General features: G+C 32.4%; 1 protein-coding gene across 1 annotated transcript; it reads right to left on the reverse strand.

Moving 5' to 3' along the window:
- Positions 1-350: 350 nt before the first annotated feature.
- On the reverse strand, positions 351-22,652 carry LOC127716310 (uncharacterized). The gene is made up of 4 exons (XM_052222483.1): positions 22,246-22,652; positions 19,326-19,434; positions 5,154-5,381; positions 351-695 (listed from the first exon to the last, which is right to left on the reverse strand). The coding sequence occupies exons 1-4, from the start codon at positions 22,558-22,560 to the stop codon at positions 484-486; spliced, it is 864 nt and encodes a 287-aa protein (XP_052078443.1). The 5' UTR covers positions 22,561-22,652; the 3' UTR covers positions 351-483.
- Between the last annotated feature and the right edge of the window lie 422 nt (positions 22,653-23,074).

Here is a 23,074-nt window from a genome sequence, read left to right on the forward strand (position 1 = left end):
TGAGGGTGGTAAAGGGTTATTTTCGTGCAACGTGTTTTGCCATTTTTATTTCACGTGCAGCCGTGAAAAAGGTTCGTTATTCACCGTGTTTCGTGAAATCGGTAAAAAGATCAACGTGCAAGAAATTTTTAATTGTTCGTTCATCGTGAAATGATAATTTTATTTCGCGATCTTCCGTGCAGATACCCCCCCCCCCCCTTTACGCCCCTCTTAACTGACTAGGATTTCAAGTTTTCCTGCCGAATATTGGTGGTTCTCTCGGGGTACTTCGGCTTTTCTCACCAATAAAAACTGGCCACCACGATATATAGTCAAGAGTACTGAAAATTGCATTAATAACCAACAATCAATCAATCAATATATTTTAATAAATTATCAAAAAAATTTTATTATTCAAAACCTTTTATAAATAACAGATTGAATAGTACAGACTATACATATATGAGGTATTTTACTTTACATTATATATTCTATAAGACGTTATCATTCATATACTTTGACCTCAGCTAATTGCAGAAAATTATCTGCTGTGTTCTCCTCCATGATCTGTAGTTTGACATAGCGAGCCTCAATTGGCTGCATGCAGACGAGGATGACCTGTTCCCCATTCTGAGCCCTTCCTTTGTAATGATCACACAAGCTCATAACTGACAATGACTTCCCAGCAGTGACATCTAAGTTGTGTAGTCTATGTCCTATACATATGAATACATAAATAAATAATAAATAAATAAATATATGTGTTACAATAGTCGATTGCTAAGAATACATGTATGTTTTGAAATTCCATATGTCATCGATATACATTTGTTATTTCTGATTTTTTTTTCTTGAACGGTAGCATTAAACCAACAGCAAATGCTACCTTAGCTGGCTTCCTGTAGTAGCGAGCTCATTTTCACCCTGCTTTCCGAACAGTGTGCAGTGTTTTATATCTAGTTATCGGTCATCATTTTTGTAATTGGACTGTGCAGTATTTTTTACAGTGTGTGTTTACCTTCACGACACATGGTCTAAATAGACAAAGGAGGGAGTTTGTGCTCTAGTAAAAAAAGGTTTAAAAAATTGAGAACATCTGATTTGTTCCGGTACCAAGTCAGGCTATATGGTCCATGTGTTGTTCGTTGTTGCATGTCTTCGTTTGTATGTTTGACAACATCTGATTTGTTCCGGCAACAAGTCAGGCTATATGGACCATGTGTTGTTCGTTGTTGCATGCCTTCGTTTGTATGTATGACAACATCTGATTTGTTCCAGCACCAAGTCAGCCTATATAGACCATGTGTTGTTTGTTGTTGCATGTCTTCGTTTGTATGTATGAAAACATCTGATTTGTTCCTGCACCAAGTCAGGCTATATGGACTATGTGTTGTTTGTTGTTGCATGTCTTTAAAATCTGATTTGTTCCGGCACCAAGTCGGGCTATATGGACCATGTGTTGTTCGTTGTTTATTCCGGCACAAAGTCAGGCTATATAGACCATGTGTTGTTCATTGTTTATTACTGCACCAAGTCAGGTTATATAGACCATGTGTTGTTCATTGTTTATTACTGCACCAAGTCAGGCTATATAGACCATTTGTTGATCGTTGTTTGTTCCTGCACCAAGTCAGGCTTTAGGGACCATATGTTGTTCGTTGTTTGTTCCTGCACCAAGTCAGTATATATAGAACATTTGTTAGTTGTTTATTCCTTTACCAAGATTAGCTTTAGAGAACATGTGTTGTTCATTGTTTGTTACTGCACCAAGTCAGGCTATATGGACCATTTGTTGTTCGTTATGAAATATAGGTATTAAAAAGCTTCATATTTCGGAAGGAAGAAGACATGGACACTTTATATCTTGTTTACATACACTGCATGTTCGGATGTTTCTGTCTGGCATATATCACTTGTCCTTGAACTTTTTTAATGATTCAGAGACTGCTTAAAACCTATATTTGTATTCAAGAAAAAATGAGTAATAGGACAACTATATTTCGTATATTGAATCATTGCCAGGTATACATGTCTGTCAGACGAAGGTTCACCTAACCTTTTACTCCATTTCATAGATCAGTTTAATGTCGTGATTAGGTCGATTTCTCAGAAACTAAAAGAAATAGATCAACCTTATTTGGTATGTAGAATGCTTGTATGATGAACATATCAGTCTGACAGAGTTCATCTGACCTTGACCTCATGTTATGAATATGAGCTGTATTCTGACATGTAATTGCTGCAACCAAATCTCGACAATGAATAAAATAACATTTTTTAATTTGGTGTGTCCGAAGCGTTTTCCTCATCTAGAATGCTAAAACACCAAAAAATGAAAACCGAAGTTGTATAAATATGTGAATACGTGTGGAGCTATACGACCAAAAGGGACCGAAAAAAAAAATAACGTCGGGTCTGAATGGGTCGGTTGTCATTTCTGTGTTTTTAATTGTTTAGACTGTTTTCTCTATTCTTTATATTTTAGCACATCATTATTCACTATTCTTTATATTTTGTCAATTTTTTCTCTATTATTTAATTTTTTACCCGTTAATTCTCTATGCTGTTAACCCGATTAAGACCCACATAACGGTCTTTTTACGCCAGAATGATTTCATAGCCGTGTCGCTGTTGAATACTGTTGTTTGCATCTTTTTTCTCGTCCCTTTTCGAGAGACTAGCAGAGTTTACGCTGTCTCATCCAAGAAGTTGGTGTGATGGGGATATTTAAGTCCATTGCAACCACATGATACATTGTAGTTAACTAATAACACGATTCGAAAGGAATATCTTAAATTCATAACCATAGCACACTCAGATGGCACAATAGATACATCATCCACAAAATGTAACACCCAGATGAACATGAGTGCACACGCTGAAATGTCTCGCCTGTCTTACTTACCATTGAATTTATGTTGAAAGTCTGTAACATGAAGGTTCTACTACAAGTACAGTAATCACATAAACATAACATTATCAATGTTCTATGATAATGAGGTCATGGTCAGATGAACCAGGCCAGATAGACATATACACCTTACAATTATTCCATACACCCAATATAGATGACCTGTTTTTTATAGTATGTACTGATCTGATAAACAGACAAAATTACGAAAATTTAACATTGACCAATGAACTTTGAAAATGAGGTCATTAGGAAAAGATCAGATAATACCTGACAGACATGTCCACCTTACAAATGTCCCATTCACCACACATAGCTGACCTATTGCTATAAGAACATGTAGTATTTGAAAAACCAACCAAAACGTTTGTACAAACACCTAACATTGACCAATGAACCATGAAAATGAGGTCGTGGTCAGTTGATACTAGACCGACATGCAGACCTTACATTCATTCCATACACCAAATATAGTTGACCAACATGCTTATAGAACTTGAAAAACAGACCAAAACACAAAAACTTAACATTGACCAATGAACCATGAAAATGAGATCAAGGTCAGATGAAACCTGCCAGACTGACATGTACCCCTTACAATCATTCCATACACCACATAAAGTTGACCTTCTGCTTATAGTATCCGAGAAAGGACCTAATCATTTAACTTTACTCTTGACCACTGATTCATGAAATTAGGTCGAGGTCTGACGAACACGTAGGCGTTGAAAGGAACCCATATGCCTAACATAGTTATCTTAGGTCACACCAATTTAATTCCCTGTTCGACGGACCCGCCCGCACATACTTTTTTCTAAACGGAAAACATTATTTTTTTAAAAATATTCCCGCTTCCCGCATCCGGAAAAGTAATCGTGTCTACTAGTATTTCCCGCACCGGTTTTTTTTGTAATCATTTAAAAAAATAAAAAGCGATCGCAAGATTGCTTTAGTCAACAGTAAATCGCGACCCTTTAAACTGTTTCTAGCATTAACACAGATTTCTTATCAAAGTCAAGAACGATTCTTCACAAAATCATGCCAAGTTTCGTTGTTAGAATAAACGACGCTGAAGGGGGAGAAGTGTTACCTTCAACTGCAATATTGTCGACGGAACAAAACTATCCATACCCGCTGCATTTTTATGTACCTGTCCTAAGTCAGGAGCCTGTTGTTCAGTAGTTGTCGTTTGTTGGTGTGGTTCATAGGTGATTCTCGTTTTGTATATAGATTAGACCGTTGGTTTTCCTGTTTAAATTGATTTACACTAGTCATTTTGGGGGCCCTTTATAGCTTACTGTTTTGGTGTGAGCCAAAGCTCCGTTCTTTGACCTATAATTGTTAACTTTAAATACATTGTGACTTGGATGGATAGTTGTCTCATTTGCACTCATACCACATCTTATTTATATACAAAGTGCCAAAAAGACAACGAACAAAAATGAGAACACCAAAACAATGGAGACACAGACAACCAACATATAACACAAAAAATTAAAAAGTACACACATCAACGAACAGCACGAACCCCAAAAAACTGGGGGATCCGGAGTCCGGACGGATGAGCAGTTCCTGCTTCATGCAAGACACCCGCCATATTACTAGTTATAAGTCATGTCCTGTGAAGGAGGAAAGACATTTATGACAATTCAATCGAGATCATTTAAAGCAGATGCAATAATTATTCAATTATTCAGTTCAAGATCTGATGTCCTCAGAAAGTAACTACAGTAATACAAGAAATCATAAATATGCTGCAATACTAAAAGTTGGTTTTACATCTCTTGATGAACAAGGAAAAAACACTTCAGCAGATGATAAATTAAAGAAATGTCAAAGTACGAGTGGTAAATCAAGTTTCATACCATCTTGGTTTGATCAATCGTTAGAACCTATGCTTTTATGTTTACAATATATATTTTCTGGTATCACTACTGCAAAACATAACTGTTAAATGACCCGTTTAAGGTAAAAAATGTCAATTCATAAATTTTATGACGTTACAGTGAGATCACCACTAACATGGGTTTTTTTCTAAAGTGTCTAGATTATATTATCCTATTACTTTATCGATACAATTAAGATTTAAGAATTTGAATATTTTCGGAATTTCAATGGAAAGCAGAGCTATGGCTCTTATATACTTAATTCTTTCACTGTTCACAGCTTGACTTTTGAGCATACTATCTCGTTGTACTATAATCTCAAAGTGAAAGAATCCATCATATCCATTGCTACGTATTAAGTTCTATTATTATATTACCAGCTTCCAATCTGTTGTAGACGTCAACACGACGGACTTTGTAAGTGTTTCCTAAGTCGACCCACCAATATGGTTTGCTCGTTCCATAGTTAACTCCATCACTGAAATCGGTATGTGCTGTGTGAGAAAAGGTGTCTAGGTTCCCATCAATAGCATAGTTACATGTGAAACCATTAGTAGAACTTTGTCCACATGTCTTTCCGACTACAAGGTCGATTCTTCTAAAATCTGTTGAAGATAAAAACATTAGGACATGGTAAATCTGGTTTAGCAAACTTTTTGATGAAATGAAACACAATTATAGTGTCTAATACATATTATATGACAGTGATAGATCCAGGGATGAAGAGGGCGTACGACCCCCTTTGATTGCAAAAAAACTTAAAAAAACTTATGTTCATCACGATATATGTAAATTTTTAGTATAAAATCGTCCAAATTATTTATAACCTAGCTCCGCTCGGCAGTCTATGTTCAATTATCGGGAATAACGCCCTCTTTCAAAAATCCAAGATCAGCCCCTGTCTAAAGACACTTTCTATGGTGTCTGTAGGGAGAGGTCATATCAGCAAGGGATGTTATATGTAAAGAAGGGGTCGATAGAGACACTTTCTATGGTGTCTATAGGAAGGGGTCATATCAGCAGATGATGTTATGAGTAAAGAAAGGGTTGATAGAGACACTTTCTTTGGTGCCTATAGGGAGGGGTCATGTGATGTTATAAGTGAAGAAAGGGTCGACTGAGATACTTTCTATGGTGCCTATAGGAAGCGGTCATATCAGCAGGTGATGTTATAAGTAAAGAAAGCGTCGATAGATACACTTTCCATGGTGCCTATAAGGAGAGGTCATAACAGCAAGGGATGTGATAAGCAAAGACGAGGTCGATAGAGACACTTTCTATGTTGCCTATAGGGAGTCAGGGGTCATATCAGCAGGTGATGTTTGAAAAGAAAGGATCGATAAAGACACTTTATATGGTGCCTATATGGAGGAGTCTTATCAGCACGTGATGTTATAAGTAAAGAAGTGGTTGATAGAGACACTCTAATGTGTATATAGGGAGGGGTCATATCAGCAGGTGATGTTATAAGTAAAGAAAAGGTCGATAGAGACACTTTCTATGGTGCCTATATGAAGGGGTCATATCAGCAGGTGATGTTATAAGTCAATAAAGGATCGATAGAGACCCTTTCTACTAGGGAGGGTCGTGTCAGCAGGTGATGTTATAGGCAGAAATGGGCTCTTTATCAACAGTGTATACGCGAAGTATAGAATCCTTTTTGATGGTAATATATCATTCAAATTGATTCTACTTCTATGTGTATTGTTGTAAACTGTTGTAAAAGGCCCCTTCACTGCGTCGTCCACCTATATGGGATTGTGTATGAAAGAGTTGAATCAATTCTTCTAGGTTCACTTTTCTCCAAAAATGACCGAAAGAATTGAGGCAAATTATACAATACAAGAACACACCCGCGACATTGTGGGTCCGTGACTGAATTAAAGTACCTACGCCTTGTATTTGGACGGGATTTTTAGTATTCGTATTGTCATCTGACAAAGTCGTGCTGTTTTAATAATGCACAGTTTTCTCTGCTTTTAAAATCTTTCTGTTTGAACCCGTCCTGGTTTTCTTACTACAATCGGAAACCTACATGTGACAACGATTGAATTTAGTAGTGTCAATCCCTGTATAATGACGAAGTTCAGGTGGGATTATGTCCCGTGTATATAGCAAATCCCAAATACACCGTTTGGTGGTACGCCCGAATATAGCAACTTTTTTCAGACAAAAACTAATCTAAATGGTATTCCTTTTTCCCAGATTTACGCTATGGTGTCATTAAATGTCCTTTTTTTATCATGTTTTATCCTAAAATAAGACCGAATTCCTTTAAGACCCCTTCTAGATAATTTAAAGATATTATTTGCGTTAACCCCAAAGGTGACTCAGGAACAGAAAAGTGGTCACTTTTGGTCTTCTTCCGGTCGGCAGTAAAACTTTTGCCAAAGTTTGGTCGTGTGTGTGGGATCTATAAATGCGCAACCACACGTCTGGTCAGAAAGTTTGCATGTTGCAAGGCTAAATTTCTGTTTCTGTTTCTGTCCAATATACCCTTATTTTCTAGGTAAACTGATAGAAAGTCACAAATTTGATAGGACAGTAAGTCACAGGACACAACATTATAATTTGTTTATTATAGTTTGAATATATAAGAGAAAGATCTTGAAATAATTTCTTTCTATTACATATATTAATTTTGAATTGTTCATAAGTCTTGATAAAGGAAGATTTATCAAATTTTGATCATGCAAAGGATATATTTCTTGGTACCATGAAGCCATTTAAGTATCAATCCACTTAGACAAATTGTTTTCTTAACAATTTTGTTTAGAATACATTTTGTTTACAAAGTTGCTTTATATATAATAATAACAGAATATTTAATTTATATACATAAATGTTTTTAAAAATAAGAGTTTTCTTATTCAGGGAAAAATAATCTCAAAACTGAATTGTGACTTTATGTCCTGTGACTTTTTGTCCGTTCCTTTTTGTCTGTGTCTTTTTGTCCTGTGACTTTCTCTCCTACATTTATTTTCTAGTGACAGTTTAAATTTCCCGCGATTCATCCCGATTAAAGGACCTTCCGGTTGTATTCATTGTTAATTTGTCATCATCCTGAGCATGCATGAAATATTTGGCACTGGACGTAAAACAAACCCCGATCAATCAATCTAACAATTTGTATTATTCCTAATATCAGTGTAAATTAAATATTCCCCTTCTGCTAGTGCTATCAGTGATATATGTCGAATATTAGTACAATAAGTAATCGATAAATTGAATTTTAATTGTATACAAGAAAAGAATAAAGCAAATAAACACTGGTTCCTCTATCAAAATATATGTAATGAAATAAGTAGTAACTGTATATATTGATACAAATTATAAATACACTTACACCATGATCACGGATATCGCACATATATATATCACGATCACCATAAACGTGGTCAAACTGCAGAACCCCCCTTCCTAAATTAACAAAATCTATCGTTTTGCATTTATTATAAAAATCCTTGTGTAAATCATATTAGTTGGATGATCAACTTCATTTAGTGTTCTTCAAACAAAAATCTTTTAACGAAAATCTGACAGTCTTATTTTTTAAACGAATTATAAGTTAAGTTCCTGCTATAAGTTCAAATAGAGCATTACTAAAACTTTACTGTTTTTTCTCAATTAATTTATGTTTTCTCATTGTGAACCTAAAAAAAAACAACTTTAAACAGTGTATTCAAAAATTTATAAAACATTTAAAATATACTTTTCTGTGATCTTAAAAATTAATCTCATAGTTTCTTATTATTGTTATTTATCTTAATTTGATTAATAAAGCAAACAGAATAAAAATAAGAATATTTATTGAATCCAATTAAAGGGCCCGTTTCCGAGCATATACATATATATATAGTATTAATTATGCAGTAATTTTTAAAATATATTACCTTAAAATAAATGATTAAATAACTATACTCCATACCAGATGGTGTTTGAAAATAAATAAAATAGAATATTAACCCTCTCTAATACATGAAAATAAATAAACTACTGTAACAGCACTACTACATGTATATTTGGTTAGCTACTGGAATGCAAATTTTCTCTTATTTCAAAACAAGTACTTATAAATCTTGACACTGACATATTAACATTTTCAGACTCACATGCCATTAACCAAATAAATTTTTCATACTTTGAAATAAAAGGGAAGTTTTTATATTGAATGCATGTTTCATTAAGAATAAAATTCCGTTCCTTTTCATATGCAGTGCATTCCATTAAAAAATGAAACTCGTCTTCAACCTGCATATTTTTACACTGCCCACAAAATCTTTTATCTTTATCGATTTTTTTATATCTACCTTTCTCAATAGCTAACTGATGAGCACTGATTCTAAATTGAGTTAAGCTTTTTCGATACTGAAATTTATTAACTTGACATAAATATGCTTCCTTTTTGAAGATGTTTTTAAATTTAAAATAAGTACGCAATTTTCCTTTTTTTTAACATTTGCATTATCTTCTATAGTATTTTTCCAGTAAATCCTATATCTACTAATCAAAATATTTTTAACTTTTTCAATGTCAAAACTTTCCATATCAACATCAATACATCTTGAAATATATACAATACTAGTACCAAGATGACTTATTACATTTGTGAGTGTCAATACTTGTGAATAGGGCTTGTTTTAATAAATGATCCTTTTCTAAACCATTAATTCTTTGTACAAATTTAAGAATAGAACAAATTAATTCTTTGTAAAAATTTAAGAATAGAACAAATGATTTCAATATGCAATGGAGTACGACCTAACTCTCCCATAACAGCTAAATTACATGACTTTTTATTTACCCCGAGAATGTATTTGTAGAACTTTAAACTTAAGTTCTCGCAATCAAACTTACTAAATTTTTTCTCAATTTCAAAGGGGCTGTTTGTTTGACATTTTGAAAAATTAAAAGTACAAGTTCCTCAAATTTCTGAGCCATATGTTAAAATTGGCTTTATTGTATGGTCAAAGATATGTAAACAACTATCAATTTTTGGGATGTTTTCACCGAAAGTACTTTTTAACTTAAAAAAAGCTTTTAATCCCCTTTGATACAAATCATATCTAGCCGTAGAAAAACTTCCAGAAGCAGAATAAAAAAACACCTAGATATTTATAATTTCTAACATTCTCAATTGGTTCACCATTAAAATAAAAGTTACTTTTAATTATTTTACCACCTTTGTTAAAAATTACAATTTTTGTTTTCTTTAGATTAACCTGAATACACCAACTTTTACAATATTCTTCTAATTTATTTAAACATCTACTCAAACCTGTTTGACTAGTAGAAAGAAGCACAACATCATCGGCATACATTAAACAATTAAGTTTTGTACTTCCTATTTCAGCTGGTACACAGTATTCATCAAAAATACACGGCAAATCATTGACAAATATCTTGAAAAGATTGGGACTTAGATTATCCCCTTGTCTAACTCCAATGTTAGCTTTAAGTTTATCTGTTAATTTATCATTTAATCTAACTTGTAAAAAATTATTATTATACATGTTCTTAATAATATTACAAAAATAACCCCCTATCCCAATGTTTTGGAGTTTTAACAACAAGGCTTCATGAACTACAGAATCAAAAGCTTTCCTAGAATCTACAAAACATGTGTATAAGTAAGTTTTGTTTGCTATACACTTTTCAATTAGGGTCCTCAAAATAAACATATGATCTACTGTTCTTGATTTTTCTGAAAACCAATCTGTGATTCAGAAATTACATTAAACTTAGTCAAATAACTATCAAATCTATTATTAAGAATGGAATTAAACAACTTTCCAATACAACTTATAATAGCAATACCTCTATAATCAGAAGGGTCATATTTTGAACCTGATTTAATAATTGGTATAATATACCCTGTTTTCCAATATTTTGGATAAAAACCAGTGCATAATATAATATTAAATAGTTTTACATAACATGGAAGCAGAATTAACTCACTACATTTGAGCATTTCGTTTGAAATGCAATCTTATCCATTAGATTTACCATTTTTTAATGCATGTATTGCCTCTGTCACTTCCTTCTCTGTAATTTTATAATCAAGCTCAGAAAAAGTCTTTCTTTGTTCTAAATTCTAGTATTTTTAATTGATATTTTGAAGAGACCGTATTTAATTCTTGAAAATGTTTAAACCACTCGTCAGCTGAAATTATACTATTACTTGACAATTTATTTTCATCTTCATATTTTAATTTGTTTAAAAGTTCCCAATATTTTGATGGATTTTTTTCGAATAAATTATCCAACTTTTGAATTATATCCAGCTTATATTGTCTATACTGTAACTTACATTTTTTACCATATAATTTACGAAATTTAAAGAAATTTCCTCGTATAATTGGATCATTTGGATATCTTGCTAGCATTTGACTTTTATGATCTAATTCTTTACGCATACTACATAACCCCTTATCAAACCACGGCTTAGACTTAATGCCGTTACGTCTGGATTTTGTTTTCCTTTTTAATGATTTATTTGCTGCCATTTTTAAAATATCATGTAACGAATGTAATGCAGCTTCCACTTCACTTTGAGACTGAGTTTGAATATTTTTAAAATCTTGAATTTTGACTTTTATCTCTTCAGACTTAAGAGCATTTAAAAATAATTCTGGAGATATAGTTTCCCATTTGAATTTCAAATGGAAATCATCCAAATTCTCTTTTAAACAATTAACTTGAACGGAAGCCAATAGTCTTACAGAAACTTTTGCATGATCTGACAATCTAAGTATTGGATCATCAACATGAAAATACAAAACATTTTCTATAAAATCCTCAGATACCAAACAGTAGTCAATTACACTATTACCATTATATTGATAAGATGTAAATTTACCTTGGTAATCCCCAAATGTTCTACCATTCAATATACGAATTCGACTTGAAATACACATATCCAACAAATCTTTACCTCTGGAACAGGACTTATTATCGTTACTCACTCGTGACTGCTTTATTTTATCCGATTCATACTCCTCAGGTACAGGGACATAATCATTATAATCGTCATCATTATTACTTATAAAATCTTCAAGATTGCCTGTCTTTGCATTAAAATCCCATAAAATCATAACTTGACCTTTATTTTGATAAGTTGCTACTTCATCAGAAAGATTAGCCAAAATATCAAAGTCTTTATCTTTTTAAAAAAGAAGAATTAATGGGGGGTATGTAAGCAAAACATAAAAATATATTGTCTTCAAAACCAAAAAAAGTTTTATTCAATATTAGCCATTGATACCCTGAGCATGTATTTTTAAGGAATTTTACACCCTTTCTTACATTTTTGTTGATTAAAATTGATAAACCACCATATAATTGCTTTTGTTTTGAGTTTTGTGCCCTATTAAAATCACTAACAATGTAGTTATCCAGTTCTATACCTGACACATCACATTTAGTTTCAGACAATCCAATAATATCACACTTTCCTATAGATTTTAAAAACAAATTATCATTTAGTTTGTTACATTGTTTTGAAATAAGTTTGTTTACATTCCAATAGCCTATATTTATCGAGTTCTTCACCACCATGTTTTGATTGATCCGACATTACGGCCTCCGGATGTATACCAAGTCCGATTTTGAACACCAATATGTCCTCCTATCTCCAGTCTGTCACCACGAAGCTCTAAATTATGACCAATTGCCTGCTTAAGATTTCCTGACAGTATATATGTCCCTTTTTTTGTCAAATGTATACCATCATTTATCAATATATTGGTGGTTGACCACGAAATGACAAGTTACTATTGTCACACAGGAAAATATCACTGGCATCACCAAATTTGTCTTTTATCATGATATTCAGTTTTTCTACATTTCTAATTTTTATCCCATCTTTTTTAGGCAGTCCAAGTGAAATGATAAGTTTCTTGCTCAATTTTCTCTCTCTTATCTGATCTATCAAAGTTTGAAAAATTGCAATACATTCTTCTGGTGTTTTGTGTTCAATGTCATTTCCCAAAATGTGTAAAATGATTGCATCATAATTGACATTCGGATCGTCAATGGTACCTATATATTCCATACACTCCTGTATTTTGTATTTGATAATCTTGTTGACATTTGCACTTCCAAACGATAGATACTTAGCACTTATATATTTTGTGTTTGAGGTTCCTATCATAAGTATTTCTTTTCTATTTTCCCTCCCTTTATTTAAATTTCCTGAAGATTGCAGATTTTTCTGTTTTCCATCATTTTTAACCACTGGTGTGGAGTTTGATAAATTATCAATAGATGCGACATCAACTTGGTGTACGTTACTCTCGGTGTTTGTACTTTTACTTACGGTTTGTAAATTGCTTTGTCTTGTGTCTGAATTATTATTTACTTGTGTTTTCAATAAAGAACAATCCTCGTGTAACTTAATAATTTCATTTCTTTGTTCACACACTTTATGTTCCATCTCTAATAAAGATATATCTTTACAATGTAACCTTTCTTCGTACTGTTTGATTTGATTTGACAGAACTTTGATTTCACTGTTACTACAATCCATCTTTTGTTTTGCAATTTTAATTTCAGTTTCATATTTAACTACTTCTACTTCTCTTTCTAAAATTAATCTGCATATTTACTTTGTAAACTGTTTTTCTCTTGTCGACATTTATTAACCTCTTGCTTGAAGTTTGTACATAATTTACATAGAGATTTCTCCTCAAATTTGGCTTCCATGGCTCTTAACTTTTTCTCTAAGTTTTCTTTTTGTGTTAATACTAGTTCAAATTTCTGTTCTAATTGATTTCTTTTATCGTGTGCTTCAGTAATCTTGTCTAAAGTATCTACGAATTTTGATTGCATAGATAACATTTGTTTTTCAAAGCTGGACTCTTCTACATTGATACTATTATTTTCCGATTCGCTCGGTGTTTTGGTACTTAGTTCCTTTGAGTTAAACATATTTTTGCAAATTTGTTTTCCAGATTTTTTAGATGAAACTGGTTTACTTTTTATTTCTTCTTCATGTGCAAGCTCACACTGAACTCCAATTTGTGAACAATTATTTTGATGAAGCATATTTTTTACAATAAACAAATTTGTAACACCAGAATACTTTTCACACGTAAATTTTCTTTGCGAATTTACAAACAAATACAACTGATAAGGTGGTAAGAAAGTACAAATATAATGTTACCAAACTTTACAATGTACACACCTTATTCCTATCTCCTCCACGGAATCTTTACATAATGAACAATGGGATTTTGCTTTATCATCTGCTAAAACTTCAACTTCTATACTATTACACTCATCAATTTGTTTGATTTCATTTACACATACCTCAGCAATTTTATCTATTGCTGCCATACGTTGCCAATATGATGAATTAGTACTAATTCCTGCTTTTGCTAGTGAATCCGCTTCTATGTTCCCTTCCACATTATTATGACCCTCGACCCACTTCCAATAAACTTTAATGTTACTCTGCAATTTATCCAACAACATCCATAGTTCTTTATTTAACACAGTTCCGCTGCCTCGACCTGTTTTCCATGAATTTTATGTCCATTGTCCGATCCACTTAGTAATTCCATCCTTTACATATTTACTATCTGTATAAATTTCCACATCCGTAAATCTAAACGTTTGTGCTTGCGTTAATGCAATAATTGCGGCTGATAGTTCAGCACAGTTATTTGATTGTTTACTTCCTTCCAAGTATTCACTTACATTCAACGGATGAAAGTGTCCCCAAAAAACACCACAGCCGCCTTTTGCGCTTGTTTGACCATTGTTTTTGCATGCTCCATCAACAAAAACCACAGCAGTTTCCGCCATCATTAACTTGTTTACATTAGCAACGGAAGAAAAGTTACAAAGTTTACAATATCTACAAATTCGCTGTAGAAACAAATATGCACATATTAAAATCCAATATATTTCCAGCTTCTTCATTAATTTATACCATTTTCCTACTTAAAATACATCCGGTAAACCGTAAAATCTTTATCTGTTCAAAGCTGCATTTGAAAAAACGTCCATCTTTCGTGACGTCACGTTATTACATGACATTCATTTTCAATTTAAACTGGTTAATGTACAAAGAGAAGCAACTTTAGTTATATCCTGCAATCAGCCAACTATTGTACAAATAACAGGTACACAAATAAATTTTTGCTTTATTTGTACTTGTACAAATAAAGTCTCCTGTTACCCCTCTTCCATTTTGAGCAAGCGGTAATGTGGATATTTCTTTTTGCGTACCAGTTCATGTTGGGGTCCTCTTCGCGGTCCGCGTTCAAACTATGTCGATTTCTTTGAAAAATTAGAGACAATGATTTAGATTTTAACAACTAAAGTTTCAAGTGTTGGGTGTAAATTTCAGGAAAAATACAATATATGTACATTGTCGGAAAATATAAAATTTATTTGTACTCGCTGCGAAACAGGAGAAAAGCTCGGCGAGCCTCGCTTTTCGTCCTGTTTCTAAAGCTCATACAAATAAATTTTATATTTTCCGACAATGTAAATATATTGCATACGTTCTTCATGGGGGCACTATTGGCAGATTAATGGTGCAATATCAGCAGGTGCCATATCAGCAGGTAGTTGATCTAGATCCATCTCAATCTATGGACAAAATATTACCTCCCCTGTAAACACTAAAAGCTTGATCTTTTCAATGTTTGTCCCATTTTAGCAAGGACGTTATCAATTATAAATTCAAGGAAAAACGTTCTGGTAAATAGTAAAAATAGAAATAAGTTGAAATAAAAACAAAACTTCCATTTAATGTTATCATTTCGCTCTATAAATAGAAAACGACGAGTACAGCAGACTAAAGGAGCTTGGTGTAAAATTGGTTTAAAATGTTGCTATGCGCAAAAATTCCTGGAAAACCAACTTCAATTTTTTTTTTTTTACTGGCTGTATACCTCTCTGGAACATGCTAATTATCCGTATATTTATGCAGTAAGATCAGAGAAAGTTAGGGAAAAAATTCCAAAGGAATCGATTGATATGCAGCAAAGATTTGCACTTTTGAAATTTAGTTACTAAGCAAATTCAAACGGACCTTAACCCGATGTAAACATTGAATGTGAATAGATCGAGAGCAAATACATGTACAAAAATCGAGAAGACCTTTTCTTAAAATCTTATAGAAAATATGTTAAAAGATGCCTACTGGAGAAGAATATTTATATTTATTTTTTTAACCTGCACAGACAGACTTTTATGTTGTTATATTCATGAAAAGAAACTATTTCTTTATTGAATTTTCATATGACAAGAGCTGACCGGTGTGCCCAAAAACTAAGAACGTGAAAAATAAGTATATTTTGGGACATAGTAACATGCTGAGGACTTTGTGGAACACTCCAAAAATTGGTGACCCGAAAGATCTTTAGATTTTGTACATGTATGTACATAATTTTTTCCACCAATATGCAGCAAAGATTGTCATTTTTTATATTTCAGTTTCACAAGCTTCTAATGCAATTATCTCGATAAAAACTGTACATAAAACATCGTGTATTTGCATGTATATTTCTAATAACACAGTTGAAAAATAATTTCTTTAAAATGTACAATTGTTATTTAGAAATAACCTTTGATCAGTGTCGTAACCGGCATTATTTTATTATTGATTTTCTCGACTCTATCATAAGAAGAGGTGATTTTCTTTCGTTCTTTTTCACCCGATTTCTCACTGATTACTAAAAAACCATGTCGGACAGAGCATGACGATGTTACTTTATATGAGGGCTGAATGGGGGTTCCTCATTTCTTTATTCTTTAATTGTTTAGACCATTTTCTCTATGGTTTATTTATTTTGCCCAATATTCTCTTTTCTTTTTGTTTTAGCACGCAGTTATCATCAATCTTGATATGTTAGCACCCCATTATTTATTGTCTTTTCTTTATTTATTTTTTTGGCCTATTTTTCACTATTTTGTTTGTTTTTTCCTGCGCTTTTTGCCCATTATTCTCTATTCTGTTAACCCCATCCAGACCCTCATACATTTGTGCACAAATACGTCATAAATTTAAGGCGTTGTCCGACGAAACACGATTTCTAGTGATTTTCATATTAGATTCAGAACAATGATCATGGAACCCCGTGTGTCTCTGATTTCACCATGAGTAGGTCTGACATGTTTGGAAATTTAAAACAATTCACGAACATATGGTCTAACGGCGGTAAAATCTCTAAATACCACGAGCTACCATACATTATTGCCTAATTCTACTACGGTCCTATTAAATGTAAACCGATGATGAAGTTCTTAATTTCAATAATGCATTATCCTAGAAAATACTCTATATTCAAGACAACTACAAACATGCACACACTAACAGGAGGGTCTGGAAGGGTTATCCTTCATTTCTGTATTACTTATTTTTTTCTGGCACTTTTCTCTATATTTTATTTTTTTGCCTTTTATTCTCTATTCTTTTTTTCCGCCTATTTTTCTCTATTCTTTGTAAATTCGGTCCTTTATTCTGCACCGTTTGGCACATTATTATCTATTCTGTAAACCCCATTCAGACCCTCTGACAGTTCATCACCATGATCGTTACATGATAATTTGACGAAGAACAGTAAAGTCACAATAGATAACTGAAATTTGAACCCAAATGTTTGCAAGAATTAAGTATAAAACCATACATGCATACCGCACACTTCACATAATTTGAGTATGCTTTCGTCAGATATCAATTTTACTTATTCCTGGAAAAAAGACGGTGTTGTTACAACATTGAAAAAATCAATTTGGGACCGAAACTTTTTTGGCCACAAGAAGATAATGCAGTATATCCCACTTTTGATATCACTTCCTCCATCCTACTCCCAGACGAAAATCGGTTTAAAAACTTTTCCAACATATCCCTATTTTTACTCCCCCTTTTCTCCCGATGACATACCCCGCTTCCCCCTGATTACCACTTCCCGCCCCCTTATTCCCATGTTTCCTAACCTCTGTCCAACCCCTCTTGTTATTGAGTAACTTTTTCAAAACAGATTCAAATTTATTTTAAACTTGTCTATTCTGCTACTGTCAATCATGTTACAAAAAAAAAACGGTAACAGGATGGACATATAGTACACGTTTATTCAAAATGTTGCTGAAATAATTGACACCAACAGAAAAATGTATAGATATGTATATATATCTATAACCGTACGGTACATTAGTTATTAGTTATTAGTTGACAAAATAAAAGTTCATATTGAAAAAAAATTGTTATTAAAGTTTTATATTGATTGGTAACAGGATTAACAAAAATTAAAGACATCTATTATTTATAATTTAGTTAAACAAAAAACAAATATTCATGAGTTTATGTGACATTATACATATTTTATTAAAAATAAGCAATATAACTGATACATGTAATGTCCACAATTACTTGCTTGTCAATCCTATTACTGTGAATCTTTGTTCTTGTTACGGAAAAATAATTCTGCAATCTAAAACAGTTGATCTCTTGATCAATATCCCGGTTAATACGATTGTAAGTAGACTCAAACGGTACTTTGGGTCTTTTGTGTCTTTATATAAGTTGTTTTCTGTCTTTTGGGCCGATCTGATAAATGGTCTTTTGGGCCGATCTGATAAATGGTCTTTTGGGCCGATCTGATAAATGAGGTAATATCCAACTGATTTTTATAGTATGTTCTTCGGATGTGCCGTTACACCAATGTTCCAGGCTAGGAAAAGGGTTGCGCGCTCACAAACATGTTTAATCTCACCACATACTAAATGTGCCTGTCTCAAATCAGGAGCCTGTAACTTAGTGATTGTCGTTAGTGCTGTCTGGTATATATATTTTTCGTCATTTTTGTTGTTGTCATAAATCAGGACGTTGACTTTTCGTTTGAATTGTTTTTCACATGTTGCCTTTTAAAACTGAATATACGGTATTTGAGTTGGTTCTTTGTTGAAGGGCGTAGTTTGGGACTTTATTGGATGGTTGTCTCCTTGGCAATCATACCACATCTCCTTATTTTATAACAGTAGTGTTTTTTTTTGGTATTGTCTATTTTAACAATCTGGTTTTGTCAGCATTTGAAAAATAAAAATTATGATGATTTTTTTCGATCGCAGGTACTATTTATATTATGTTCTTTGTTAATATAGTTTTTGTTAAGGTGATTTCAAATATACATTGTAAAACCAATTTCAACGATTTAAACGAAACTTTAAATGTATACATTCTTTTTTCTTATCACTCTAGTTTTATAACAAATCACAGATAAGAATTTAACAAAAGCAGCCATAAAATGATAACTCAAATCGCTTTTAGGTGTCGTTAAGATCATTTTTTTTAATAGTGTGCACGAGGCAATCTTTTTTGGCAATTATTCAAATTTGATTTCTAGAAAAGTTCAGTTCCAAAAATTGTACTTTTTTTTAAATGACCGACCTCATTATGCAGATTATGTAGATTGCTATGACGAGTATATAAAAAGGAAATAACGAAAAACACAGTAACTGGAACAACGTATAATGTACTGTAATAATATAACATCAATGAAAGCTTCAATGATAATAATATTAAGAACCAAACCTACCAGTATCTTTCATATCTTTAACACATATCTTTGTGTCCTCTTTCAGAGTCTGGCAAACTTCTCCTTCCACACAAGAATCGCTCCCGGGACATGGATCATAAAAGGAGTCCTAAATATATTATAAATAAAGATAAACGATAGTTAGTTGCCTAATTGTTTTGCACATGAAGCCTGTTTCTGAATGATTTTTTGTCATAATTGGCATAAACTACATGGCTATATAATCGACGAGGAAGACAATTCAGAATATTATTGTCTATGTTGAATTGGTATCGCTAGTATTATGTACTCACAATATATTTGGACTCAACATGACATACACTGTATGTTAAGACACTTGTTTAGTTTTCCAATGCTGATGTGGAACGATTTTCAAACCTTATGTGTCTATTCTGGCTTTATATGCACTTTCAGTGACGTATACTCAACATTTGTTTTCATTCACACCGACAACAATCAGAAAATACCCTTTGGCATTTGGTAAAAGTTTGTGTTGTATAGTGTTCTGAGTGTATTTTCCATTGACGTAATTTGAGTCAGAGTTGAATCACTTTTCTACCATTGGCGACGTACAAATTCCTTCATAAATCGTCCATATTTGAAATTCAGACTGTATTCAGCACGATATGTGACACACGTGATCTTTCCGGAGCACCTTGTTTTGTTGTGGATCGGGTTGCCTTTTATTTTTCTATGTGTATTTTGTAGACTGATGTTTTATTTTCGTCGTTTTCCGTTTTTTTGTCGTTGTGTTGTCAGTTTGGTTTGACCAATAAGTTTTAATATCTCTTTGGTATCTTTGGCCTCCCTTTTGTAATACTAATCGCTAGATTTTAGATAAAGTTGTATTCTTAATTTTTTTTTATTTTTTATTGGTTTGCATTGAAAGGACGTAGTACGGAAGCCGGTTAGTATCAGGGTTGTGTTTTATTTTTAAGTCGTTATAACGACCTAGCTAACTCGATCAAACAACTTAGCTCACTTGTTTAAACCACTTAGCTAACTCGTTTTTAAACGATGTAGATTATCTAATTCGTTATATCAACTTAGCCAACTCGTTTAAACAACTTAGCTAACTCGCTTAAACAACTTAGCTAACTCGTTATAACGACTTAGCTACTTACTCAATTCCAGGAGTTGACTTTACCCCTAACATCTTGGTATTGTTTTTTTTTCGATTGTCTTCTTATTCATTACTTTCTAAATTTCGACTATAAGTGCACATTAATTAGAAATAGTAGTTGAACTTCAAAAAAAAAAAAAAAAATGAAAATGAAATACATTCTTAACTTAAATGTTCTACATTCATCGAAGATTGCAACAATTTTCTAGATAAGGTAGAACTTCACAAGGGTGTCAAATTAAAAGACATTTACTGATAAATTTAAATTGTTTAATTTGTCTTGATGGATTGTTCAAACGGAAGAGATAAATCACAGAAGTCCTTTTTTTTTTTTTTTGGTTTGCTTAGTTTTATCAGTAGTGGATCAGGTACTTTTATTAAAGGAAAGTGGTTTCATGTTAATAAGGGAAGGAGAAAGGAACCAAAACTTATATATACTAATTTTTAAGAAGAAGAAGATAATCAGTAAAATTCAACGGGTCAGCAAAAACAAAAAAATATATATTAGCATGCATAGGCATCTATTAACTTTTTACGATATTGAAAAATCAAAGACAAGTCAATCGGAACATTGTTTGGCATGCTAAAATTTGGAAAATGAAATAAAGCTTTAACCGAGTTAGCTAAGTGGTTTAAACGAGTTTGCTAATTAGCTAAGTTGTTATAACGAGTTAGATCAGCTAAGTCGTTATAACAAGTTAGCTAAGTCAAAAGATCACGGACTCCTCTTTGCAAACACTGGACGTTAAGCAACCAACAATCAATCAAACATAACATCTGGCTTGATTATGTATGCAGATTATTTGTGCCAATTTTTATGAACAAATCATCGATTAATTTTTTTTTTGAATTAGATAAATATACAGCAAAAATACCATTTTTTACTAAAGTCATGAAAATGTGATAAAGATGAATTATTTCCAAAGAATTGTTACAAAAACTTAAAGCACACACGAAGAGAAGATATTCCAAATATTTTAAAATTATCTTTTGAAAAAGAAAGGTATGTCTTTCCAAAGGGTAGAAATTCCAAGAACCGAAATTTCCAGTACATCTCTAATATTTTGACCAAATTCATCTCTAAAAGTAGCACATGAAGGTGTATTTTTTATTACATATTTGAATTCAGTAGGTGAAAAATAGCTTGTACGCAAACTTTCGTCAAACATTCACCGTTGGATCAAAACTATATCGTATGCCCTTAATATATTTCCATTGTCTAGAACTTTTTTAACCCATCACTATGTTTCATTTTACGCTTTTGAAAATATTACCCAGAATGTATTAGATTCTGAAATGTCGAATTATAATTATATATATATATTTCAGTTTTTTAAGAATAAAAAAAAGTGTTGTTTTTTTTTATTCATTTGGCAGTTCCTGAAAATTTTCTCAAGCTCAAAGTATTTCATTATAAATGCAAATGCAACTTGTTTGAGATTGAGTCCTTATAGGATACACGTAATGTCAAAATAAAATAATAAAATAATATGGAGCGAATGCATATTATCTTGGATTTTAATTAGAAACAAGAAAAATCAACTGAACAATAAAAAGCAAATGCAATTATAAAACAAAACAAAACAAGCACAAAAAGACAAAACACCAAAACCGCTCCCAATAAAAAAAAAACCAACAACAAAAAAGAATGACTAAATAAAAATACAAAAACAATGAAAATTAAAAACAACACGCACTCACAAAATGAAGAATAAAGAAAAAACCAAAGGAACTGAAACTCATAGATAGTCCATATCAATGCCCTGAGCATAAGTCTGTAATTACAATCTTACTCACCCCTCTGTATTGTGTCATATCAACATAAACACAATTAGTTTCGTCCACAAAATCTGTCTCTGAGTTACTGGACATTTTATTTATGTCACATCTCCGTGTTATGCTGTTGTAGCTAAATGAACGGCACTTTGTTCTTCGGATACATTCATTGAAACATGCATTCGGACCAATATTAGAGAAAGTGATATATGTGTTTCCGTTTATATACCTAGCCCCAGTCTTATCTGCATCTACACGTAATGTTCTGACTGTGCATTGCTGAAAATATGCAACTCCAACATTATAGAGAAATACCACCAATGTAAAGACATTCATAGTCAATGTATAATAATTATTAGCTATAATTCATACGCTCCGTTATGAGAACACATTCAATGTGGTACTGAATATATAAGCTCTTATCAATCACAAAACGTTAATTCTCAACAAAAGCACAATATGAACATGAATTATTCACTTCAATCAATATACCATTTCAAAATTGACTACTCAAAAAGTATTGTTGTCCTTTTATTCTATCTGCGTTTCTACAATACGATATAAAACAATGTAAAAGGTGGCATAGTGATATACACTATTTGTTTTTAGGACAAAACAGTCTTTTTTTCTTCATCATGTTCAAAGTAATGCATCTGTGTACATATACAATATAAAGTAATCGGCTATTCATCCTTTTCTTTTTTGTTTGGGGGGAAGAGGTGATTTTTTTTAAATAAAATGTTTCCATTCATTTGACGCGCAGTTTATATTTCGTTTGTGTTGTCCGGGTGTGCTGTCGTAAATTTTATGTGCTTAGTGTTCTTGCGTTTGTATGTAAAGTATTCCTGTC

The sequence above is a fragment of the Mytilus californianus genome, unplaced genomic scaffold (assembly GCF_021869535.1).
Source record: "Mytilus californianus isolate M0D057914Y unplaced genomic scaffold, xbMytCali1.0.p SCAF_9, whole genome shotgun sequence".
NCBI classification, from domain to species: Eukaryota; Metazoa; Mollusca; class Bivalvia; order Mytilida; family Mytilidae; genus Mytilus; species Mytilus californianus.